The 23,203-nt window shown below is 42.1% G+C and overlaps 1 protein-coding gene and 1 long non-coding RNA gene across 4 annotated transcripts in view; one reads left to right on the plus strand and one right to left on the minus strand.

The window, feature by feature from the left end:
• The window catches only part of ZNF507 (zinc finger protein 507), a 21,904-nt gene extending 15,885 nt beyond the window's left edge, over window positions 1-6,019 (minus strand). For both annotated transcript variants that reach the window (XM_033069759.1, XM_033069758.1), the window contains exons 1-2: window positions 5,968-6,019; window positions 1,125-3,250 (exon numbers count right to left, since the gene is read on the minus strand). In XM_033069759.1, the coding sequence (XP_032925650.1) occupies window positions 1,125-3,245 (2,121 nt within the window). In that variant the 5' untranslated portion in view covers window positions 3,246-3,250; window positions 5,968-6,019. The remainder of the gene's footprint in view (window positions 1-1,124; window positions 3,251-5,967) is intronic.
• The window catches only part of LOC117001421, a 24,021-nt gene continuing 5,596 nt past the window's right edge, over window positions 4,779-23,203 (plus strand). Inside the window, exons 1-3 of one of the 2 annotated variants that reach the window (XR_004419049.1) lie at window positions 4,779-5,709; window positions 20,489-20,508; window positions 20,628-20,705. This is a non-coding gene — a long non-coding RNA (uncharacterized LOC117001421). The remainder of the gene's footprint in view (window positions 5,710-20,488; window positions 20,509-20,627; window positions 20,706-23,203) is intronic. The other variant, XR_004419050.1, reaches the window with a different exon arrangement.

The raw sequence follows: 23,203 nt of genomic DNA on the forward strand, positions 1-23,203 counted from the left end.
ACAGTTCCTAATGTTTAAACATACACTACAAACATACAGTGATCATTTGGAATATTGCAATCATCTGTGACATTGTTACTGAAGCTTTAATGACAACTGACATGAGATGTATGTTAACTTATATACAGATTATCCCTTAGGTAATTTTACTACAAACAAAAGAAGTAAGTGTCATGAATTAGTAACATAAAGGACTGAGGAGTGACTGAGAGGATTCTATGATTAGTTTTTATTTAGAAAATAGATTTCCTTCTTTCCCCATTTCCACAGACAAGTGGCCACAGTTCTTCCTCCAAAATTGTTGTACTCCATAAGCAGTATAAGATTAGAGGTTTGTGTGAAAATTAACTGAATCTTCATATTGCCTACTGACTTAAGAATACACCAGTCCCATTTCTACTTGCTTGGGCAGGAGAAAGAAGAGATGGCCTTTTGCTACCCCACCTGTATATTTTTTAAAATGAGGACTAAATGGCAATAAATATGGGAAAATTTGCAAGACCACTGCTTCCAAGAGGTTCAGCTGTACAGCTGGATACTGATGCAATCTGTTCTGTATTCCTAAGTACTGAGGTGAGTACATAGGAACTCACTAATGCTTAAAATAGCAATTATGAAAATGGCAGAAGTGTATTATTCTGCTCTGGTATGTAATATTTCAATTCTAAGTTCTACAGAACATCCAGAGCAACACAACAGTGGAAAAAAGAAAAAATATTCTGCTTCAATGTGTCTCATGTTACCCCCAACTGCCACACTCACAACAGGAAGGCATGTTTGAGCACTCTTTTAAAGTTTCATCAATTACGTTCTTTGATATTTCCATTTCTTCCTGCAGTTGCTACGTGTGGGCAGAAAAACAACATGATATTATTACGTCCATAAGCTAATTCTCAAGGGAAAAAAAGTTATGTGAGGAAGTCAGGTTATTTCAGTGGGTACAGCAGTATAATTACAGCTGAATCGTATATTCAGCACGCGCTGCTGGCAATAATCCCTAATGGTAATTACAACGAAGCCAGGATGTCAGACTGAATTAAGTTAGAAAGAGGGATCACCAGTTATTAAAAAAGCAGCAAAATAGGTTATTTAGCGATTCTAGACAGACACAGGAAGAGCTTTACCTTGTAGTGGAAGGACTCCTGGCACTGCTTGCACTGGTACATACGAGCTTTGCAGTGGTTGATCATGTGGCTCTCCAGGCCCTTGCTGTCACCAGCGACGTGCTCACAGATGGGGCACTGGTAGGGCTGGCGCTGGCGGTGCACCCGCAGGTGCTGCTTGATGTAGCCCTTGTTGCCGCTGCTGTAGTGGCAGAGGCGGCAGCGGTACGGCCGCTCGGCGCTGGGCATGAACTCCACCAGGTTGCTCCCAGCCACAGCTGTGTCACTGGTGTTTTGGCACTGGGCATTGTCCTGTAATTCTTTCAGGATGTCATCGTCAGAAGCGTTCTGGTCTGTCCTCTCCTTCAGTTTTTCAATGACAGTCAGCAGTGACATACTGATGCCCATTTTAATTGGTGCTGCTGATAACTCTGGTCTCTCTTTCTTTATCTCAACTATTGCACATTCACTTTGGTTTAAGCCACTGAACTCCTCTGAAGGATCCTTAAGTGAGGACACCACTTTAGAATGAGCCATGCATGGGCCATCAGTGCCCTGTCCTGCACCTGCATCCACAGCATCTTCTCCAGTCAGAGCCCTGAGGCTGGACCGTGTCAATTCTGCAGCTCTAATTGGCATTGTAACAAGAGCTTCTGCTGCTAAGGAGTGCAGTCGCAAAGACTCTGAATTTGTCCTCCTTCGTGTAGGAGGCACATTTTCATCAGCTGTTACATTTTTATTAGCACTTAATTCACTATCTTTCTTCTCGGTGTTATTCCATTCTATTATTACTTCTTGAATTGCATCTGAATGATAAACTTCATCAGGTTCTTCACAGGTAACAGACGACTCCTCTGAGATCAATTTTTTTTCTGTTTCAATGTCAGTGTTCATTAAAAATGGCTTTTGTAAAACACTTTCTTCAGCACCTGGCAAACGCTCCACTATGACATTAATGTGACCCTTTTTATTTGGGCTACAACTGATGATTTTCTGTGCTGATGACAGCAGGCTGTCAGTTATCAAATTGTCGGGTTCTGTATCTGATACAGTCTCCTCTACAACCTCTGTAGTAGGAGAATGCACCACGGAGTCACTTAATATCTCTTCCTCTTTTACATTTGCTCCTATGGGTGATTTACATGACAGTTGCTCAGAATTGCAAATCTGAAGTTGAACAGAAGGCTCACTATGGATATCAAGTTGGTTTTCCAAAGAAAGGACAACTGTATCCAGACTATGAGGTGTGTGAGTTACAACTGTTTCTGACAAGCTGGTGGTTTCATTTTCTTCCTCAAAGATGGGGTAGGAACAATCAACCTCCCCCGCATGTTTCCAAGCATGTGTTTTCAACATCCTCTGCTGACCACAGGTGTACCTGCAAATCAAACACCTGTACATGCCATACTGCTCGTAGGTGTACCATTTCCTCTTACCCATTTCAGGCACAGGAGCAGACTGAGTTGTATCCTTACATTCCAGATTTCCTGTCTGATCAGTCCCTGATTTGACACTTCCTTCCACTGGCCCTTGCAAAAATGAACTTGTGACATTGACACACTGCTGCACTTTTGTCTGGATGCTGTTTTTACCAGCATTCTCATGGTGATTTTGGAAGTGGGATTCAAGTTCTTCTTGGCTTTTGGAGGCAAAATAACATTCTGAGCACATTAATATCACTTCATTTTTCTGCCCATGTTGTTTTATATGTTCTTGTAGAGTTAAGAGTGAAGGCGATAGAAATGTGCAGAGACCACACTGGTAGCACGTCACCTTTTTTTTGCTTTGAGGAAGACATTCAGTCATAAAATAATCTGCTTGTAACTCTTCAGTCTTTTTGGTAGCAATCACTGAGAGCTCGATTGCTTTAGCCGGGATTTCACAAAGCTCCTCTGCATCCAAGGACTGCGCAGAAGCATCAGCATGGGAACGTTTCTTTCCTATTAAAAGGCATCTTTGTGACTTCTCACTTTCCACTATTTTGCTCAGCTTCTGGATCACGTGGATCAGGGGGTCAGTTTTACATTTTCTCTGGTCTTCGCTGCTCTGCAGTGTTGGGCCAATGACTGTTTCAGAAATCAGCACAGCCTCCTGCTCCCCAATATTTGGCATCAATACTGCAATGCTGCTTCCTTCTTCCATAATACCTAGGATAATGGGGGTTATGAAAAAAAAAATTATACCTGCACAAGAGTGGAAATACAGCCCAGTACAAAGTACAATTTTCATTTCTCTCTCTACCAAACACAAAAGCTCAATTCCACTAACCTAATAAATTTTTTCAGAACGGCTACAAGAACAGCCAAAGATACTGGGGACATTTAGTGGATATTGTGGATGCTTTTCAATACAGCTGGAGAGAAGAATTCCAAGAGAGTCTCCAACAGGCTGCCTCCAAGCTGCAAGGGCAAGACAAGTATTTTCAAGTGTAAGCTGAAGAACAGTGTTATAGCTTATTCTCCTTTTCTTTACAAGCACCCATCTGAATGCTAAACATTAAAATATCAATTGACAGTAACTGGCATATTGATGTTTAAAAGCACGGTAGATGTTTAAAAACACGGTATGATATGAAAATACATTCCTAATGTACTTTAATGCAATGATGCTCCTAAAGCAAATAACAATTTGTAAAAATATAATTTACAAAAATAAGCAGTTTTTTCCTTGAAATGTTAGAAGAAAGTAATTCTGGCATTTACTTGCATTAGTCATTTCACTATGACTATTTTAAAGACCATTCAAATGTCAAATCGTACTTATCATTATAAAAGTAATTTTCTAGAAAACTTACCAATTGTAGCTGTTTCTACAATTTCTTATTTGTAGGGAAAATTAAAAAGTTATAAAGAGCAATTATCTTCTGTTTTGAGGGAAAGCGACAGGTAGTTACTATTCTCAATTAGCCCTCCTTTAAAAATATCAAACCATAAACCACAGGCAACAATGTGATAGTGCTGGAGGTCAAATTAGAAGCCAATTTACAGAAAAACATACCTTGTGATGTGGGCAGAGCTGTGGGGTGGGGCATGTAGGAGCTGGACAAAAGGTCTTACAGTTAAATTTACTTCTGAAAAAATGTCTAGAAATAACCTATTCAAGCACCACTATACACATATATTTTATATAAAGTTTTTATATACTATATATAAAACTGAGAACATAAAGAGATGAGAGATATTTATCAGTCATTCTTAAACATTATGGAAAAGTTAATTCATGGGGATTCTTTTATTTTTTTGCAAGAAACATAAAGAGGCCAAAAAGGAATTTCCAGAACTGGTCTTAAAAACCAATGAAATCAACTAATTTCTACTTATGGATTTAGTGTACAGCTTTATAATGCACAGACACATAAGAGCAAGGCTTGTGGTGCCCCTTTTTGCAGAAAATTCTGGGCAGAACTACTCAAACTACCTTCATCTGTCATTCAGCTTCTAATTCAGGTTATTATCAAGGCTATCAATATATGCAATGTTAGTTTTTTAGTATCATCTGCACCTCATGTTAAATACTTCAAGTTGAGAACTATTATTTGAAAACCACCCTAATTCAGTTATATAAAAACACTTTGCTGTTTGTTTTAAATTGTTTCAAAACCATTATGAAAAGAGAACAAACCTGCTTTTTCCCCCTAATTGCTTTTTCTGAAAGGAGATTTAATGGAACTTTCAAAGAAGTAATGTCTACTTGAAATATTTTCGATTTGAAAATGAGTTAAGGAAAATTGGTACTACCTTAAATTACCCTTGGTACTTTTAAAACTTTGCAAGGACTGCTTAATAGACAAATATTTTCCCTGAAAACACTGGAAAGCAGCACAACAACTAAGAAGAGGAGAAATCCTTGGCAAAAGATCATGAAAGAAATATGCTGCAATATATTGTTGCTATGTCAAAAAGGCAGAGTACCTGTATTAATCTGGGATGCTTGGAGCTGCTCTCCCTTACCAGATGCGTAACTGTGGTATATATGTGTTATGTCACCCTCTGCTTAGAGTTTAAAGCTTTCTGTTGCAGATTTTGGTTTTGAGGTAAATCAAAGGGATGGTAAGAAACACATATTTGCACGCAAATTATCACAGTATAAGTTCGAAGGGACCCACAAGGATCACCGAGTCCAGCTCCTGTCCCTGCACAAGACCATCCCCAAGAGTCCCCGAGAGCGTTGTCCAAACGACAAAGACAGTAATTAAAATATCGTGTGTGCGGAAGGCAAAAGGGCGCGGAGGGGAAGGTGCTGCCCCGAGGGGATCGCCTCCGAGCTGCCCATTGCAGCCGTGTCCCACAGCCGCCGGACAGCGCGGCAGGGCAGGGCGGAACGCCTCCAGGGCAGGAACAGCCAAGCACGCTTCGCACAGCCTGCCTGGGAGAGCGCCGTGTGATAGCATCACAGCTCCTCAGGGCAGGGAAACTCCCGGCCGGCCACCGTGCGGCGGGGCGGGACGGCCCGAGAGCCCCGAGCTCCGAGAGCCCCGAACCCGCTCCGTGCCCGCAGGTGCCGCCGGCACGGCTCCGGCATGGCTCCGGCAGCGCTCCGGGCGCGCTGCAGCGTCGCCACAGCGGCCGAGAGCAGCGAGGAGCTGGCCCGCCGGGGTGGCCAGAGGGTGAGGAGAGGGGAGGAGCGGAGGGGAGGGAATGGAGGCAGCCCCGGGCCCGGGAAGGCTCCGCGGGGAGCCGCTGCCGCCCGCGGCTCCGCACATGGGCTGCAGCGCGTCGCCCCGGGGCCGGCCCGCCGCCGCCGCGCGCGGCGCCCTGCAAGGCACCCAGCCGCCCGCCGCTGCCCGGCCGCCCGCCGCTGGCCCCGGGCCGTCCCCGCCGGCTGTTTGCCGGTAATAATGCAGAAAAAGCCCGGTTATCCTCACCTCCGGCCACCGCTTCAAAATGGCGACGATGGAGCCCGGATCACGTGATCCGCGGGCCCGTGTCAGGTGACCGGCGGGGGGCGCTGCCACCTCCCGTTGCCATGGGGACGGGGAGTGACACTGGCTGAGGGGCGGCGGGGCTGGGGTGACACGGGGCACGGCACAGCAGTGTGTGTGTGTGACACGGGGCACGGCACAGCAGTGTGTGTGTGACACGGGGCACGGCACAGCGGTGTGTGTGTGTGACACAGGGCTGGGGGGACACAGGGCACGGCACAGCAGTGTGTGTGTGACACGGGACTCGGCACAGCAGTGTGTGTGTGTGTGTGTGTGTGAGACACGGGGCTGAGGGGACACGGCACAGCAGTGTGTGTGTGTGTGTGTGTGTGTGTGTGTGTGTGTGACACCGGGCTGAGGGGACACGGCACAGCAGTGTGTGTGTGTGACAAGGGGCACGGCACAGCAGTGTGTGTGTGTGTGTGTGTGTGTGTGTGAGACACAGGGCAGCTCCAGTCCGGCTTTGCATATTTTAATACTTCACCAGAGTTTCAGTTCTTGGTAGCCTGGAGTTGACCTTCTTGGTGAGGTAGATCCACCACAAAAAGATGGAATTTGCCGTTGCATTACAATCTGACTTTTGTCAGCCCAGACCCCGCAATATTCCCATAGCCCGCCCCATAGCACGGCAGCACGATGTGCTCCAAAAATTGTAGGGTGTCCCAAAAGGAGTTTTTTTCCAGCACAGTTTCCGATGGTATACACCTGTACTTAAAAACTCAACAACCTCTACATTTTGGGTCTCAAGCTGTCGAGAAGGTATAGCAGTTTTACATGGGCAGAAATTCAGAGTTTAACGCATTCAGTGCATGTCAGGGAGCTGTGTACCAGGAATGTTATACGTGGGGAATTCGTGAGATATTTTGTATAGACTAGAAAGTCAGGGGAGTCATGAGTTTCAAAAGTGATTTCAAAAGTGGCTGGGTGATGGCAAGTGAAATTCAATCTTCATTCCAGAATGGGGATTGAAGTGTATTGATGTGGAAATTTGGATTTGGAGGGATCTGGAAAAATTGTAGGAACTTTTTGCAAGGTCACTTCCTCCCACAGCTGAGAGCTTTGTTAATGATTGTATATTGTTTCATACATATATGGTCTTTTCGAAGTATGTGATCTTTTTAAAATATTGTCAAGTCAGGTATTATTCAAGAGATGGATCTGACCATCCTTTCAATAGGTATCTCTAGTTTTACGTTTTCTCTTGGACTTCTTGAATTGTGAAGCTCTATTTAATTATATAAAGTTTTAAGACAATTCAAGGCCTATCTTACAATCTCTGACTTAGTAAGAAAAACTTGATAGGCCTTTGATAAAAGAAAAAAAAATTCAGTTAGGAAAATGCAAGGATGCAACCTATCTTCTTAACACCTATTTAATGCATTTAATAAAAAAACCCCAAAAAACAAACAAAAAACAAAAACAACTTTAGGCTGTATAGTATTCACAGTGTCAAAGGTGCTAGTAATAATAACAGCAGCTTGTTTCACCTTTTTCTGCCATGTTACATATAGCCTTTTCATAGAAAATGATTATTTTTCATGTACCCTGTTCCTTTAAAAGCTTTGTTTCCACGTCTGTATATGTCATAGTTTAATTAACTGTTACCTGAGATGAATCGCACTTGTAGATACAGAATTCTCACTCTCCTTTTTCCAATCAAAACATGCTAGGATCTGATAGATCTGAATTAAAAATACTGGGTTGATAATGAGTGATCATCTCCATACACTCTGTTATTCTTCTCTGTTGTAATTAAACCTGGACTAAGTTAAAGAATTCATTCTCTGTGCAGATATGATTGTACAAAAAGACAGATTTAGATTTTACACTTTTACATTAGTTTGGAAGGCTTCTTAATTCACAAAGTTATTTTCTGATTTTTCATTTTCATTGCTTTCAAGTTGAAGGAGACATGAAACCAAATGAAATCTGGATAAGGCACCTCTCCCTGAGCAGTAGAGATGAGACTCTTGTATTGAGGATAATATGTTCAGAATGTTGATGGTTTTGTAAAAGTTTGTACAAAATTGCTTCCTAAGTACTGTAAATATGTACAGAATGTTGGTGGCATGAGTTTTATGGTAAACATTACAAGCTTAATTTAAAAGAGTAACACATAGTGTAGAAACACCAGGTGAATTTCGACCTACATCAGCAAAGATGCAATCTTGAAATAAAAACATGCAAAGTGTACACAGGCTTTTGTGTACACTTTAAAAATAAATCTACATGTAGTAGCTTTCCTATATGGTGCCTATTTCTTCTTTGTGGCCTCAGTCTTGAAACTCTTTTCAGTCATCAAATGAACAATTAGGTTTGTTTTCATTAATGACTTGTATCAACAGTGAGTTATATAATTGTCAATGAAAAATCCAATTTAGCCCGAGTTTTCTACGTTTTCATGCCTGGCAGTTCCCAAACCATTCAAAAATCTTTTTCATTTTCACATTGTTATAATCTATTACATAACTGGAGCCCCAGACTTTATTGAGTGGGCATTAAATAAAATGATTTGTAACTCTGTGTACAACAGAAGTGAACCTTGCATGGAGCCCTGGTTGGAAGGGAGGCTTTGACTGGTGCATCCCTTCTGGGGTGAGCAGTGCCATGAGTGCTGTATGAGCACTCGGAGTGGCAGAAGAAGGAGAATTTTAATTTAATATTTCACCTTAGTTTCAATTCTTGGTAGCCAGGAGTTGACCTTTATTGTGAGGTAGATCCAACACAAAAAGATGGAATTTGCCATCACATTACATACTAGTGGAAAGTAGGGATTTTTCTGTTATCTTTATAGACTAACTACAACATAGAAACTTGGATTTAGTTTTTTTCATTCTTTTTGGCTGGCAGAATGTGTTTCATGTTGTCTATATCTGCTCAGAGCTGTCTTGTTTCTGGGTAAAAAAAAAGTTTAGAGTGCATAAAATGCAGTTCACTATCACATGAAAAATGAAATATTTGGTTCCTCAGAGAATGGAAGAATCTGGAAGAATTTTCACACAGGTGTACAAGTATTGTACAAGTACTTCGATTTATCAGACTGGCATTGTGGAAACCCTTATTGTGAAACGGAGCCTTAGGGAACATTTTGGCCTCTAAATACAGAAGTTTGCAAATGTGAGGCATCATCTAGGAAAATGCAGAGCGCGAAAGAAGTATTTTAAGAACATGCATTAGGAAAAATGATATTGTATTATTTGTTTATGAAATAGAACTACATTGTATTCTGAGAGAAAATACTGCAGGTGGATTGAGAATTGTTAGGAGTACTAAGAAATTATGCAGGGAAAAATGAACACTGTCTCTGCATTTAGACAATACAATAGAAAGTGATTGACATATATGGATAATAAATGGTATAAAGAAAATAAATTGCATTTTAAATATGCTTCTCCTGCCATTAGATTAACCAGTTATTTAGTGAATAATGGTTTTGTACTTTCAAAACAGGTACAGGAAGCTTTAGATTTCTTTTTTTGTCTCACATAAATGCAATCAACCTCTGGAATTCATTGCTATAATATATGGTAGAAAACAAAACTTTGCAAGAATTAAAATTAGTATTTTAAACCCAAGTTTTTGTATATAATGAGAGAACATGTACAACTGTTCCAGATAGAATCAGAGATGTAAATATTGAAATAACATTTCAATATTATTCAATGTATTTCAACTGTTATATGAAATATCATTTTTAGGATCTAAGCCAGTGTTGATGGGAGTTAGGAAGAATCTTCCCTTGGGACAGGTGTGTGATGCTTTATGCATAAGGTTTAGAATGCAATTTCCTTTGGGGTGGTTGTGCTTCTCTACTGCCAGAACTGAAACCTCACACACAACCCTTCTGTGTGTGACTTAGTTATCTTTTTGTTAGAACCTCAGAGCTCTTTGTGCTTTGGCAGTGAGGAATTAAAGCTGAGCAGAATTTATATTACTTATATGGTTTATTTTGCTTTCCACAGCCTTTTCTGCTAGAGAATTAAGGAAGTTCTATATTAAGTGACATTTCAGCTGCAACAATGACATCTAGGGGCTGATTTATATTAATTTGAGTTAGATACGTATCTCCTGTTTTTGAGAAGATGGTTACTAATATGTTTACTAAATCTAAATTATTAGTATCTGCTAAAAAGCTGTGAATCTGATATATGTAATATATTTGGAGAATAACCATGACATTTTAAACTTCTTATCTTTTTGTCTTTTGTTTCCCCTTGATCTGTCTTTTAATTATTTTAGTGCTGCTACCATTGCGAATCAGTGAATCTCTCATTACTTTAGACCTTGTATTTTTCCATGACACATTATCAAATGATGAAATTTTTTTTACTCTGTATGTTAGGTATACATTTCTGTGAATTAAAGGGAAAACACTTTGCCTCTGCTTTCCTACATGACTTATTCTGTCTCCTACAATCACATCTACCTGATTTTGTATAAGAGATGAGACTAAAAATCCCTGTATTCAATCCCCTGCTTCCCCAGCTTTATGGGAGTGTAGATATAGGCTTGACTCCAGATTTAAACCCAGTGATTCAGGGCCACCTCTAAGCTCTACGTAAATCTAATTTTATGGGTGCAAGTAAGTGTATACGTAAAATATGTAATTGCAATTTAGAGATGATTTAACAGCATCTGTCCTATTATTTGCAAACTTACTCTCATTCCCTTGAATCTTAGTTATTTGACCATAAGTCACTTATTTGGAATTGCTTTTTACAGAAAAAAAATTCTATATTTCTTTCTCATCGGCTTCTTCACTTATATTTACAACTTTTTCTCAGGAATAAGAGAATATAATTTTTTCCCCAAATTCTCCTCATGCAATTCTGTGGAATATTGTTATTATCTCCATCACACTCACTTCTCATTGGTCTTGAGCAGAAGAGACAACTAGGTGAGCTGAAAAGAGTGAGACCGTGGAAAGCTCCACATTGGCTCAAGGCAAGGCGCTAAAATGTCCTCTGCAATAAATAAGGTTATTTTTTGGATACAACTGTACCAACAACAACTTATATAATATAATTTATATGGAAGTTACACTGGCACAGCAGTGCTTTTCGCAATTGCTCTATCTGTTGGTATCATCCATGAAGGAAGTGAAATTTTATTTCTGCCAATGATATTGACAAAGCATACAGTAATTTCACGAATACAAGCCGCACCAATTTGACCAAAAGTTTGGTGGAAACCCGGAAGTGCGGCTAATATTCGAGGGTGGCTAATACATTAACAAAATTCTAAAAGCTGCCAACACGGAAGTGAGAGCCCGCAGCAGCCCCAAACCAAGCTGGAGCCCGGCCGGCCCCGGCAGAGGTGGGAAAGCCTGGCAGAGGCGGGGCCAGCAGTGTGGGGGGCGGGCGGCAGAGCCTGAGCCAGCAGGGCGGGGCAGGGGGGGCAGCAGAGCCGGGTCAGTAGGGCGGGAGAGCCCGGGAGAACTGGGGCTAGCAGTGCAGGGGAGCATGGCAGAAGCAGGAAGCCGGGCGGGTGGGGCTGCCTGGCAGCGGGGGAAGCCCAGCAGAATTGGGGCCAGCAGCGTGGGGGAGCCCGGCAGTGCGGGGGCCTGCAGTGCCGGCCAGGGCGAGCAAACGCGGCGGCGGTGCAGACGGGAGGGGCGGCCGGCGAGCCTGGCGGCGGCGGCAGCCCTGCCGGCCGGGCGAGCTAACATGGCGCGGGGCGGCCGGCGTGCCTGCCAGCGACGGCGGCGGCTGGCCCGCCAGCAGGGCGAGTAAATGCAGCAGCGGGGCGGCCGGCGTGCCTGGCAGCGGCGGCGGCGGCTGGCCCGCCGGCAGGGCGAGTAAACGCGGCAGCGGGGCGGTGCTGACGGGAGAGGGGGGCCAGTGAGCCCGGCGGCGGCTGCAGCACCACCCGGCCGGCCCCGTCGGCAACCATGAGCGGGCCGAGCCTTCCTGGCCCCGCCCCGAGCCAGTAAAGCCCGCTATGCCGCGATCCTGTTACTAATTGGCCAATTTGTGAAAGCTGCGCACGGATTCTCGCTACGAACAAAAGTGCGGCTAATATTCGGGGTGCGGCTTATCTATTGACAAAGACAGCAACATTGTTGAGGCACCGGAAGTGCGGCTTATAATCCGTGCGGCTTGTATTCGTGAAACTACTGTACAGTAAATTCACGAATACAAGCCGCACTGAGTATAAGCCGCATCTCTGGGTGTTGGCAAATATTTCGGTTTTTGTCCATAGATAAGCCGCACCCGAATATAAGCCGCTCTGTCGTTCGCAGCGAGGACCCGCATGCAATTAGTAACAGAACCGCGGGAGGGCGGGGTTTACTGGCTGAGCTAAGGCTGTGCAGGCTTGGCCCGCTAGGGGCTGCCGACAGGGCCAGGTGGCCCAGCCTGGCGCTGCCGCTCGGGGCCGGCCGCTGCCACTGGGCTTGGTCACCCCGGGTCGGCGCTGCCCCGCGGTGGCAGGCAGGGACGGAGCTTCCCCCGCTCCTACGGCAGCGGCGGCGGGTGGGGACGGAGCTTTCCCGCGCCCGTGGCGCCGGCGGCGGGCGCGGACAAAGCACCCCGCCTCCTCCCCGGGCCAAGGCAATGGCTGTGCGGGGCTCCCATCGGCTCCCCGAGACGCGGCAATGGCGGCGCGCACTTCCCCCCCCCCTCCCCGGGCCGTGGCAATGGCGGCGCCCCCCCCCCCCCCTCCCCTGGGCTGCGGCAGAAGAGGAAAGAGAGCTCTCCCGCCTCTCTCCCCGCCCCCCGTGCTGCCTGCAGGGAGCCAGGGCAACAGAGTAACACTGTAACAATCGCGAAATGCCGGCTTTTACTGGCAGGTGCTTGGCTTGGCGCCCTGGCTGGCACGTCTGGGGTTGTAAATGTCAGAAAATTATTCACATATTAGCCGCCCCCGACTATTAGCCGCACTTTCGGGTTTCCACCAAAATTTTTGTCAAATTGCTGCGGCTTGTATTCGTGAAATTACTGTAATTAGAACTGCATTCTGTATTAAATCTTACATAAAAATGTCACCCAAAATCACACCCCTAACTGCTATTAGTGTGATTCTTATGGACTAGGTTAAAGTACTGGTGTGGCACATTTGTCTCTTGTTGGAAGGTCTGCAGTGACTGGAAAGCAGGATAAACCTGGGCTGTAGCTGAGTGTGAGGGACGTTACTGCCATCTTTTTCTTTTTTTGGAGAGGGAAATTATAAACTTGCACATTCTTAAGGGGTGTTCTGCCATTGTCTCCAAGTCTCAGTGCTTCTCACAACTCTCAGAACAGGCATTTCCTTACACCTGGGTTAATATAAAGTGTGGTCTGTGTATTTGTACTGAAGACAGATCTGTTTTAAACTAGTAAAATCATAGATTTTGGATGGGATTTTATAGCTGAATTGGCCATGGGGAAACTCCACTTAGAATAGGGACAAAAATTATTTATCTATAGAGAAAATATCAAGGCAGTCCACAGAGCCTTGCCACATGATGTACTATATTGTAATGTCCATTATTTTTTTCCCTTTTTATTACTTTGCATAGATACTGATATTTTTGCCAGCTCTTACTCCAAACAGTGCTTTAGGTCTATAATCCAATTCAGGAAGTGCAGAATGTGATTTCTTACTGTCAGTTGTAGCAGGGGGAGTCGTATGCACAAAAGACTCCAACAACAATGACAGCAAAGTACCACTCTTTATCTTGTTATAGTCAGTGAAAATACAGAAGTGCCTTTTGCATTCTTAAGAGAAACTATCTGTATGTGAAGTGTTGCATTAGAACAGGTACATACTGATCCCAGTTGTTACATTTGCCATTCATAAATGCCCCAGTGACTGTCCTCGGTGTGTATTTACACATTCCAGGAGAATTCATTTGTGAGTGATAAGCTGCAGTAAGCCTGGAATCAGATAATGCATTACATAAATTAATATTTCACCCGTAAAAGGAGATCCCCTAAAAAGAAATGGACTCCCTGGAGTTCTAATATACCTAATATTCCTATATTGATTTAATTGGTGATTTTTTTTTACAGTTATAGTTAAAAGACATTACTTTTCCCTCCTTGTTAAATTACTCAAGTGTGGACTAAAATACCCTAATTTCTGGTGCAAGCAAGACCCTCTGGGCTGTGTACTGCATGCTATTTTCTCCTGAAAGAGAAAATAACACCAAAAATTTAGAAGTCCAGTCAGGTGTGAAACTCTGGTATATCCATTACTGAATTTCAGTATTAATTACCAATGTTGGCCAGAATAAAAATATTAAAACTTCCTGCTGACCATAGAAACTAGATAGTTCCAATCAAGAAATAAGAAGTGCCCTTGGGTACTTCTCATATCATTAAAGGGAGTCATGGACCAGTCCTTTGTCCCTCAATGGGTGGTTCTGGCAGCTTTCCTTAAATTCCATAGGCTGATGTCCTGCAGACTTTTTTACTTGAATTACAATCAAGTTTTTGACAAATGGTATTAGACAGAGGTTTTTTAATCAAGCACAAAGCTTCTTGAGGTGGGTTTTAAGCAGTAGATTGTTGTTTTTGAGTGTGACATTTTCCACATAATTTCAGGATAGCAGTCACATTAACCTAACCATGTTAAATTTTACAAAATTTATGTAACTGAACACATATTTGTCATGTGGATGATGGTGTGAGGTTTTTACTGTGCTCCTGTAGAACTTTAGGGAGTCTAAACTTGTATTATTTCTGAGCATTCATAGAAACACATTGCACTGCAGATATTTTTTAATAAAGACACAGTTCTTCATTGAAACATTGATTTTCTCTACAGAATCTTAAATAAAATTTGCATGAGTTTCCTGTTTGGGCTACAGAACATACTATGCACTTGTCCCCTCAAAATCTATATCAAGATATTGACATAAATGTGGCAAACTGGAGTGGTTCATCCTATCGTGATTTTTATCAGAAAGCTTTAAAAAGCAACAAACAAACAAACAAACAAACAAGCAAGCAAGCAAACAAACAAACAAACAAACAAACAAACAAACAAACAAACAGCCCTGGCCTGGAAAGGTAAGGGACTGACATTTCCTTTGCAATTTTACTAAGTTCAAATTCTCATTCAGGAGAATTAGGAGACTGCATGGTTTGGCTCACTTTATGAACGTTCCTCGGCATCCAAAGCTTTTTTTCCCCTCTAAGCCTCAGCACTGTGCTTGCCTGCAGGTCTGCAGGTCCTGTGTCTGTCTTTTTGTCTGTGTCTGCACTTTCACAGAGAGAGAAAATCAGTTTTTCATTGCAAATATGCACATGGAATCTGCACCCAGTGAGCATCAAACAACTTTATGAAAACAAAGGAGCTTGTTCATTCTTAGTTATTCAATCTTCCTACGTTTATTAGACAGGAGTAGACCAAAAAGAACCATCACAGTTTTCTGTAGTGACCTTGAGGTGGCAGCAGCATTTCATTCAATTCTGCCATGTACCAAGTCCATTAAAGGTGAAAGTAAAATTTGCAATAAAAATAATACTGATTGTTATAATTTTATTACCAGAGCATTAAGTCAATAAAACTTATCTGAAATGTCATTTACATTGTATACAATTTTTACTAGTTATCAAGTATGTTTTAAAAGCATGTTTATAGCAACCAAATGAAGAAATTGGTGATAAATTGTTGAAAATCTGGGATTTGTCTAATGATGTAGTAAAACTAAAGTCTGTTTTGATCTCTTGTATTGTAAAAGACTGTTTCTGAAAGCATTTGTTAGTACAATAATGTCTTATGTTTTGACTTACTATATTTAATGTCCTAATGTCTGATTAAATATTTGTATGCAACTTGTCAGGTCTTTTTTCATTCATGATTTTATGTAGGGAGGTCATCTAATTATATGACACCCTTTCAGTGAAGGAGAATGTGTTTGTTTCTTTTAATAATGAGGAATAATGAAACTTATTTATGTTGGAAGTCAGGGAAATTTATTGGAGAATTACAACACGAGAAACATGAAAATTAAAAAACCCTTTTAATAGCATATTCATTACTGAGAAGCTTACAGGTAATGAAATAGTTGTGTGAAAGCCAGGATGCTGGGTGATATAACTCTGCTCATGTCAGCTTTCAGGCCATGGTTATTTTGCATTTCTGTGCTGTCAATTACTGTTAGGTTACCAATTATGATTAGGTAATTAGTCAAATAGGAGGCACTGGAAGAAAAGGAATTTACAAACTTCTAAGCCAGCTTTGGGCTGGGAAGGCAGCTGGGGTGTTGAGATGCTCCTGGTGCTCTGGCTATGTGGGGGCATTGCTGCTCCAGAGCTACTGCTCTGCAAGACTGGACTAGAATCCAAATTAGATTTCTGTTATCCAGTGTAATGATGGGGAAGCAGCAACACTCAAAAGTCTTTTCCCTAACAAATGAATAAAAATAATCATAGTGGTGTGTTTACATCAGTTAAAAACTGGTGTGAAGGAATCCCTTTATGTAACAGATGCTAAAGGAGTCCCAATAACTGCTTGAAAATAGCTTATGTAATAGGTAAAACAATTCAATGTAATTCAATGAAAAATAAGATTTCTTGTTCATTTAAGTTTTGAATTTTTTCAGTCTTTAAGTTTTAAGATATGACATTTATATGTGTTTAACCTTATAATCACTTTTTTCCACTTGTTTTGTTTGTTGACAACTTCTCCAACTAAGGAAATAGAAGTATTAAATATAAACAAGTATAGAAGTAAGTAAACAAAAATGTAAGTTAAATTATAGTTCTACAATAAGGTGTTATTAAGTTTCAAAAACAGAATCACAAACCACAAGCCAACAGAGATTACAACACACAAATGCTGTTTGGGCTGTGCCAGTGGTTGCTGGAGCCAATACAAATTCTGTTACTTCTCTGAGACATAGATCTGGTCTTTTACTTCTGGTCTGTACTGTCATTTTCTCTTTGTCACACTTCACTGTTTCTTGTACTAACTTCTGTGATTCCAGTGCCTGAAAAAGATGCAGAGAGACTTTTTACAAGGGCACATAGTGATAGGACAAGGGGAATGTTTTTAAACTGCCAGAGGGCAGGGTTAGATGGGATGTTAGGAAGAAAGTCTTCCCTGAGAGGGTGGGGAGACCCTGGCACAAGGTGCCTAGAGAAGCTGTGGCTGCCCCTGGATCCCTGGAAGTGTCCAAGGCCAGGATGGATGGGGCTTGGAGCAGCCTGGGACAGTGGAAGGTGTCCTGCCCATGGCAGTGGGTGGAATGGGATGACCTTTAAGGTCCAGCCCAAACCATTCCAGGATTGTGGTTTTTCAAAATTTCCAGAGACATGAATGCAGTGAGTGACAAAAAAGCGGAATAACTGAGATAACAGCAGTACTCCTGTGGGGAATGTACAGTAAATTCACGAATACAAGCCGCACGGAATATAAGCCGCACTGCTGGTGTGTTGGCAACATTGTTGCCTTTGTTAATAGATAAGCCGCACCCGGAATATTAGCCGCACTTTAGTTTGCAGCGAACTTTCACAAAGTTGTCATTTAGTAACACAATCGCGGGATCGCCGGGGCTTACTGGCTTACTGCCGACCTCGGAAACATTGTTTCCAAGTGAAAAAAGACACACCCTTTATTTACAAGCCGAAAAAGACAGGAACAATAGTGTGGTCATTTTGTGAGCATTCCCAATGGATCCGTGTTGCCTTTAAACAACCACTTAGCCACGCAGGCAGGCAGCTGAGCTCCGAGCGGAGCCACATCTCCGTGCTGGCACAGGAGCGGCCGTTGTAGCCCTCGCAGCCGGGCGGGGGGAGCGGCCGTTGTAGCCCTCGCAGCCCGCGGGGGGAGCGGCCGTTGCAGCCCTCGCAGCCCGTGGGGGGAGCGGCCGTTGTAGCCCTCGCAGCCCGCGGGGGGAGCGGCCGTTGTAGCCCTCGCAGCCCGCGGGGGGAGCGGCCGTTGTAGCCCTCGCAGCCCGCGGGGGGGAGCGGCCGTTGTAGCCCTCTCCCTGCGAGCCGAGTGGCCGTTGTACCCCTCTCCCTGAGGGGAGAGAGGCTCCCCCAGCCCTCTCCCTGCGAGCCCAGCCAGCCCCGTAGCCGCACAAGACTGAAAACACTTTAAAAAGTACAGAGAAATATCACACACTTTTATCGAACTGCCGAGGTAACTCACCCCGATAACAACCCCCGCCCCTCAGTAACGCCGCCATCCACAGGCAGGCAATAAGCTGTTCTCTGATTGGTTCATCGTCGGAACAACGGGAAACCATGGATTTCAGACTGTTTTGACTCGGGACTGGACCAGCATGATACTAGGTAAGGGCAGATATCACATTTTTGTCCATAGATTAGCCGCACCGGAATATTGGCCGCATTTCCGGGTTTCCACCAAAATTTTAGTCTTCTTGCTGCGGCTTGTATTCGTGAAATTACTGTAATTCCCTGTGAGCCTATTTCTTCTTTCTTTCTGATTTTAACCTTATGGCTCTTTATCATCAAAATATGTTTACCTCAGAAATAAAAGTAAGGAAGTTAATATATATATGTGCTGAACATAGTTAATCTGGAAATTAAATGAGTAATTTCTTAGAACCATATAGAAAGGATGTTTAGAGGGTACCCCTTATCTCTGTTGGTCAAGGACCTTGATTATCAGTATCCCAAAAGGGAGATGTGCTTTTTTATTTGTCTTCAGAGCAACATAGACACATTTTGTTGGAGAAACATAAAAATAGTTGTCACAGTGGGGGCTCTTTGTAAGTATCCAAAGTTCAAATATACAGATTACCCTCAACTTCAGTGGGAGATGTGGCAGGATATTCCAGAGATTTTGATCTGGAACCAATATTTTGGGTTTTATTCAAGTGTTAGCGTAACATTTGCCTAATGCTCTGTACTAATGTTAAGCAAGACCTTGTTGTCCTGAAATCACAACATTCTTTTCTTAATGTATCACTGTTAAACTGAAATGGAAGGTACCTGATGTGATCCATCTCTTTGGTTAAGCTGTGCAGTATCTGATAAAGGGTATTTCATTATTTTGGGGAGTAATTTGTATAGCAAAGAATAAATTGCAAACTGTTCAGCAAGCAATACTACCATTCAGCATAATCCCATTACCTAGAACATTAAAACAATCATTCTAAAACATGGTTTATAATGATTTGAACATGTTTGTAAAAAATAGATGACCACTGTACATTTACAGTTGACACAGAGGTCCCTAATGTCAAGAAAGCACTCTTGACCTTGATGGGTGGTTGCAATTCCACTTAAATCAATTGCCAATACAAGTCAAATGAAGTTCTTATGGCTGTCTAGTGTGCACTTCACTGTTCTTCTGACATTATTGTTCTACTCCAAGTCATTCTTCAATCTTAACAGCTGAGAGGGACCTGCATTCTGCAGCTTTATGGGGAAAGCACTAAGTTCTACTTCTCTGTGTTTTGAAAGCTTCTGCTCCTTTTCACTGTTTCCAAGCTAAGCAAACCACATTGTGTTCTACTTAAAAAACAGTACTTGGTGTGCTGCTGGCAAAGCCAGGTGTTTGTCACAGTGAATACAGAATGCATTTTCACTGCCCACCATCTTACTGGTCCTTGATTTCATTTGATAACCCTGAAAACTGGAGATTTTGTTAATTTAGCTTTATTGGCAGCTTTCACTATAGTAAATATTTAGAACATACATTCTAAACATACATGTTAAGAATGATGGTGATTATAGCTTTTGAGGTTTTTTGTGGTATGGAAGAGAACAATTACTCAGAAAACATAAGTTGAACACTTATCCTGGGTTCGTGCCTGTCTGGATTCTTATTTTGTCAAAGGATTTTGTTAAAATTGGAGATAGATATATGAAAAGTGCTAAGGACTTGTTAAACATTTTGCTTAGGAAAGAAAATCCTTGGCTGTACAGAAGTTTCTAAAAATACCTGAGTTAGTGTTATTAACTAACTTGTAATGTATTTGCTCTTCTAAATTAATTTAAGTTTCTACTTTTAACAAGTGGGAGTATGAAAGGCTGACATCATGGCCCAGAGTTTACATGATTTAAATAAACTGAGGACAGATAATATAAATTATGGCTAATTCTCTTTGGCCCCCACCCCCAGTCTCTTTCATAAGCAGTCCAAGCTTTCAAAAGATCCCATATTAATGAGAATAATGGAAAAACTCAACTGAACTCATATGTTAGCATTAGATACATATAATAGCTAATAAGAATTGATAATGAAAAAAGTGATTCTGGTTGCCAGTGAAACCTGGCTGGGATAGTATTAAGAGAATGCTGCAATTAATGTAAAACTAATCACCAGTCTTCCATGGGGAAATGCAAATTGCAAGTTGTTAGAGGGCCTGTTTTGTTCCACAGGACTTGTATTGCTGCTAATCCACTTAGCAGCACACACATTCCTCTGCTGAGGTGGTTTTAAATGAAAGTTTTGAAGCATTATTCCTATTTTAGAGATTAAATAGATTTATTTAGAGTCTATATTTTGGCTCTTCTGTTTTTACTAAATATGTAAGTATGTTTCTCTACTCTTTCTTTACCAGATCCATGGGCTGAGGTCCAAGTAAGTGGCTCTATTTTGTTCATTCTCCTAAGCTCCTGGAAACTGTACTGCACACAGCTATTGAAGTAACCACTTGACAGACAGTAAATGTGGTGCATATTCTCACCTTGTCAATGCAGGTGAAATTCCAGAGTTCTGCTGTATCTAATGTCCTGTCCTTCGGCTGGTGAGCAGGAGCAGCTGCACAAACCCTGCATGTAAGTTACCTCCCATTTTCAGCATTGAATACAGTGTGCAACAAACTTCTGTGCTTTGTGTTTGGTTTTATTAATTCATTTAAAGGTACTCATAGACAACTGCTCTTTCTGGCAGTGCCTGTGCATTCTGGCAGTCAGCAGGAGGAAATGTGTCAGCCACGGCTGGGCTGTTCCTCAGCACAGGAACTTGTCCCCAAGCCTGGGTGTTCAAACACTTCCGTTCTGAAGAGCAGCTGTGCTCAATAAAGAGGTGCAGATGTCCTTAAAGTCCAGGAGTATTGTGGGAAGCTGTCCTTGAAGAAAGACCCTGAATCACATTGACCTCATTTGAAACAAATGACAAGTCCTAACATTTGTCCTTAATCTGCTGGAGAAGCAAGTTCAGGCTGAGTGTTGAAAGGAAGAACATTGGAATGGTTGTGCTTGCACTTACAAATCCGGTTTTGATGCCAAATGTTATGATTTGTTGCCACTTTGAAGCTAAAGAGCAAAACCATAGAAGGTTATGAAACCTCTTGTCTTCTCTATACTACTGAATGCTTGACCTTTTATCATATAATGTAATCCTTTCAGACACTGAAGACTTTGATCCAGGTATACAATGAGCAATTTCCAGAAAAAGAAATAATTTTGGTTTGTGCAGCTCTTTACTCTGACATGAAAGCCATTTCTGAAAAAAACCCCATCTGCTATTTTATTGTTTGATATCAGTGGCAGAATAATGTCCAATTTTAATATCATACTGTTGGCTATGTACTGCACTAATTTGTTCTGTGACATCAATGAATCAAAGTAGAGTTCCTGATAGAAGAACATCAAAAGGAAATTAATCTCCCTGTGATAGTATTAATAATTTCAGAATGGACGTGTTTTGCTCAATTATGGTAACCATTGAGAGCTGTGTTTTTGTGGGCTGTTAGATCAATATCACAACTGCTACACAAATCGAGGGTGTAAAAATGAGACTGGTGCTCCTCAGTAGCCAGGAGTGTCATTACTAATGGACAAAAATCCAACTGAACATTCTTGGTAGAATTTTATGGTTACTTAAGGAAAGGAGACACGGAAGTGGCAATTCAATGAGGAAAGGGGGAAACTAGAAAAAATCCCATTACTTTTCCATATGTTGGGCAGGATGGTAGGCCTGGCATTAAAGGTAGCATTTACAGAGTTTGTAACCAGAAATTAGCTGTGTGATTCTGGAAAAATTCTGAGGAATTGGAAGCTAATTATGTAGCAGACAGGAGGTGTCATAAGGTTATTCAGCATATATCTCCTGAAAATATAGTTTTGAAGTATTTTATTAGTTTCTTTTTTCGGTTGTTTTTGTCTAAACACTGTCAAATTAATACAATGTTTATTGGAAAGCATGTTTCTTTATGTATATCCATACAGTTTCACATCTTTCCCTACAAATAGATATATACAAGATCTGACACAATAGAAGAAATTGAGCATTTTTAGATACAGATCCTTCCAAGTGCTTACTCAATTCAAGAAAGAAATGGTTAATGCAGTAAAGCATGCTTGTTGTAGCTGCACAGCATGATACCCCCAGACAGACTGGGACTATATTTAGGGTTCTGGTTGCATGCTGAGAATAGAACTAAATGAGTACAGAGGCCCAAATGTGTCACTGAAATAAATATTGGCAGTATGGATGTGTGATCAAAATATCCAAATATATGACTGACTGCAGAACTTAAGAGTCAAAAATAGCCCAGGTAGGGATAAGATTTCAGATAAATTTAGTAGTCCCTTTTCTTTATGTTTACCGCCTTTATCTCTCCCCTCTTTTTTGTTCTATTCCCCCGTCAGCTGGCAGTCAGGGGTGTTGTTCATCAGTCTGGGGATGTGGAGGGTTGACCTTGTCCTACAGCCAGCCTTGGGTGTCAAGGCAAGGACTGGGAGATCTCTTTCTAGGGACTGTTCTGGGCAGATCAGACCTGACTTGGGGAAAATTAATTTAATTTATTGTCAGACGAAACAGATTTGAATGGTGAGAAACAAAGACAAAATAAAAAAACCCACCTGTCTCTGCTCCCCTCCTCTTCTTCCTAGGCTCAGCCGCAGTCATTCCTTCCAAACTCCTCTGCCCACCCCAGCCCCAGCCAGTGACTCTTCCAGGCTCAGTGCTCTCAGGGTTGCTCCTGTTTCCACTCCTGCTTTCCACTGTGCTTTTCCTCACCCTTCCCCTCACTGCCAGGCAGTTTTCCCTTTCCCAAATGCATTCCCATGGAGGTGCTGCCCTGTGCTGGGACAGCTGCAGAACTGGCCAGAACTATCCCAGTGCCTGGGATCAGCTTTATACTAATCAGCTCTTAATTTCTTTATTCATGTAGGACTGCTGCTGATATGAATGAGCTTGGGCTTTGTCTATAAGGATATAATGACTTTTTAAAAAATTCTGAAAGGTTCTTAACAGGACTGACAATCCTTGTTCTAGATCAGCACTGTGAGACCGAGGACTTTTCTTGCAGTGACTGAGATAACATCAT

This window comes from Catharus ustulatus, chromosome 11 (assembly GCF_009819885.2).
Source record: "Catharus ustulatus isolate bCatUst1 chromosome 11, bCatUst1.pri.v2, whole genome shotgun sequence".
NCBI lineage: Eukaryota > Metazoa > Chordata > Aves > Passeriformes > Turdidae > Catharus > Catharus ustulatus.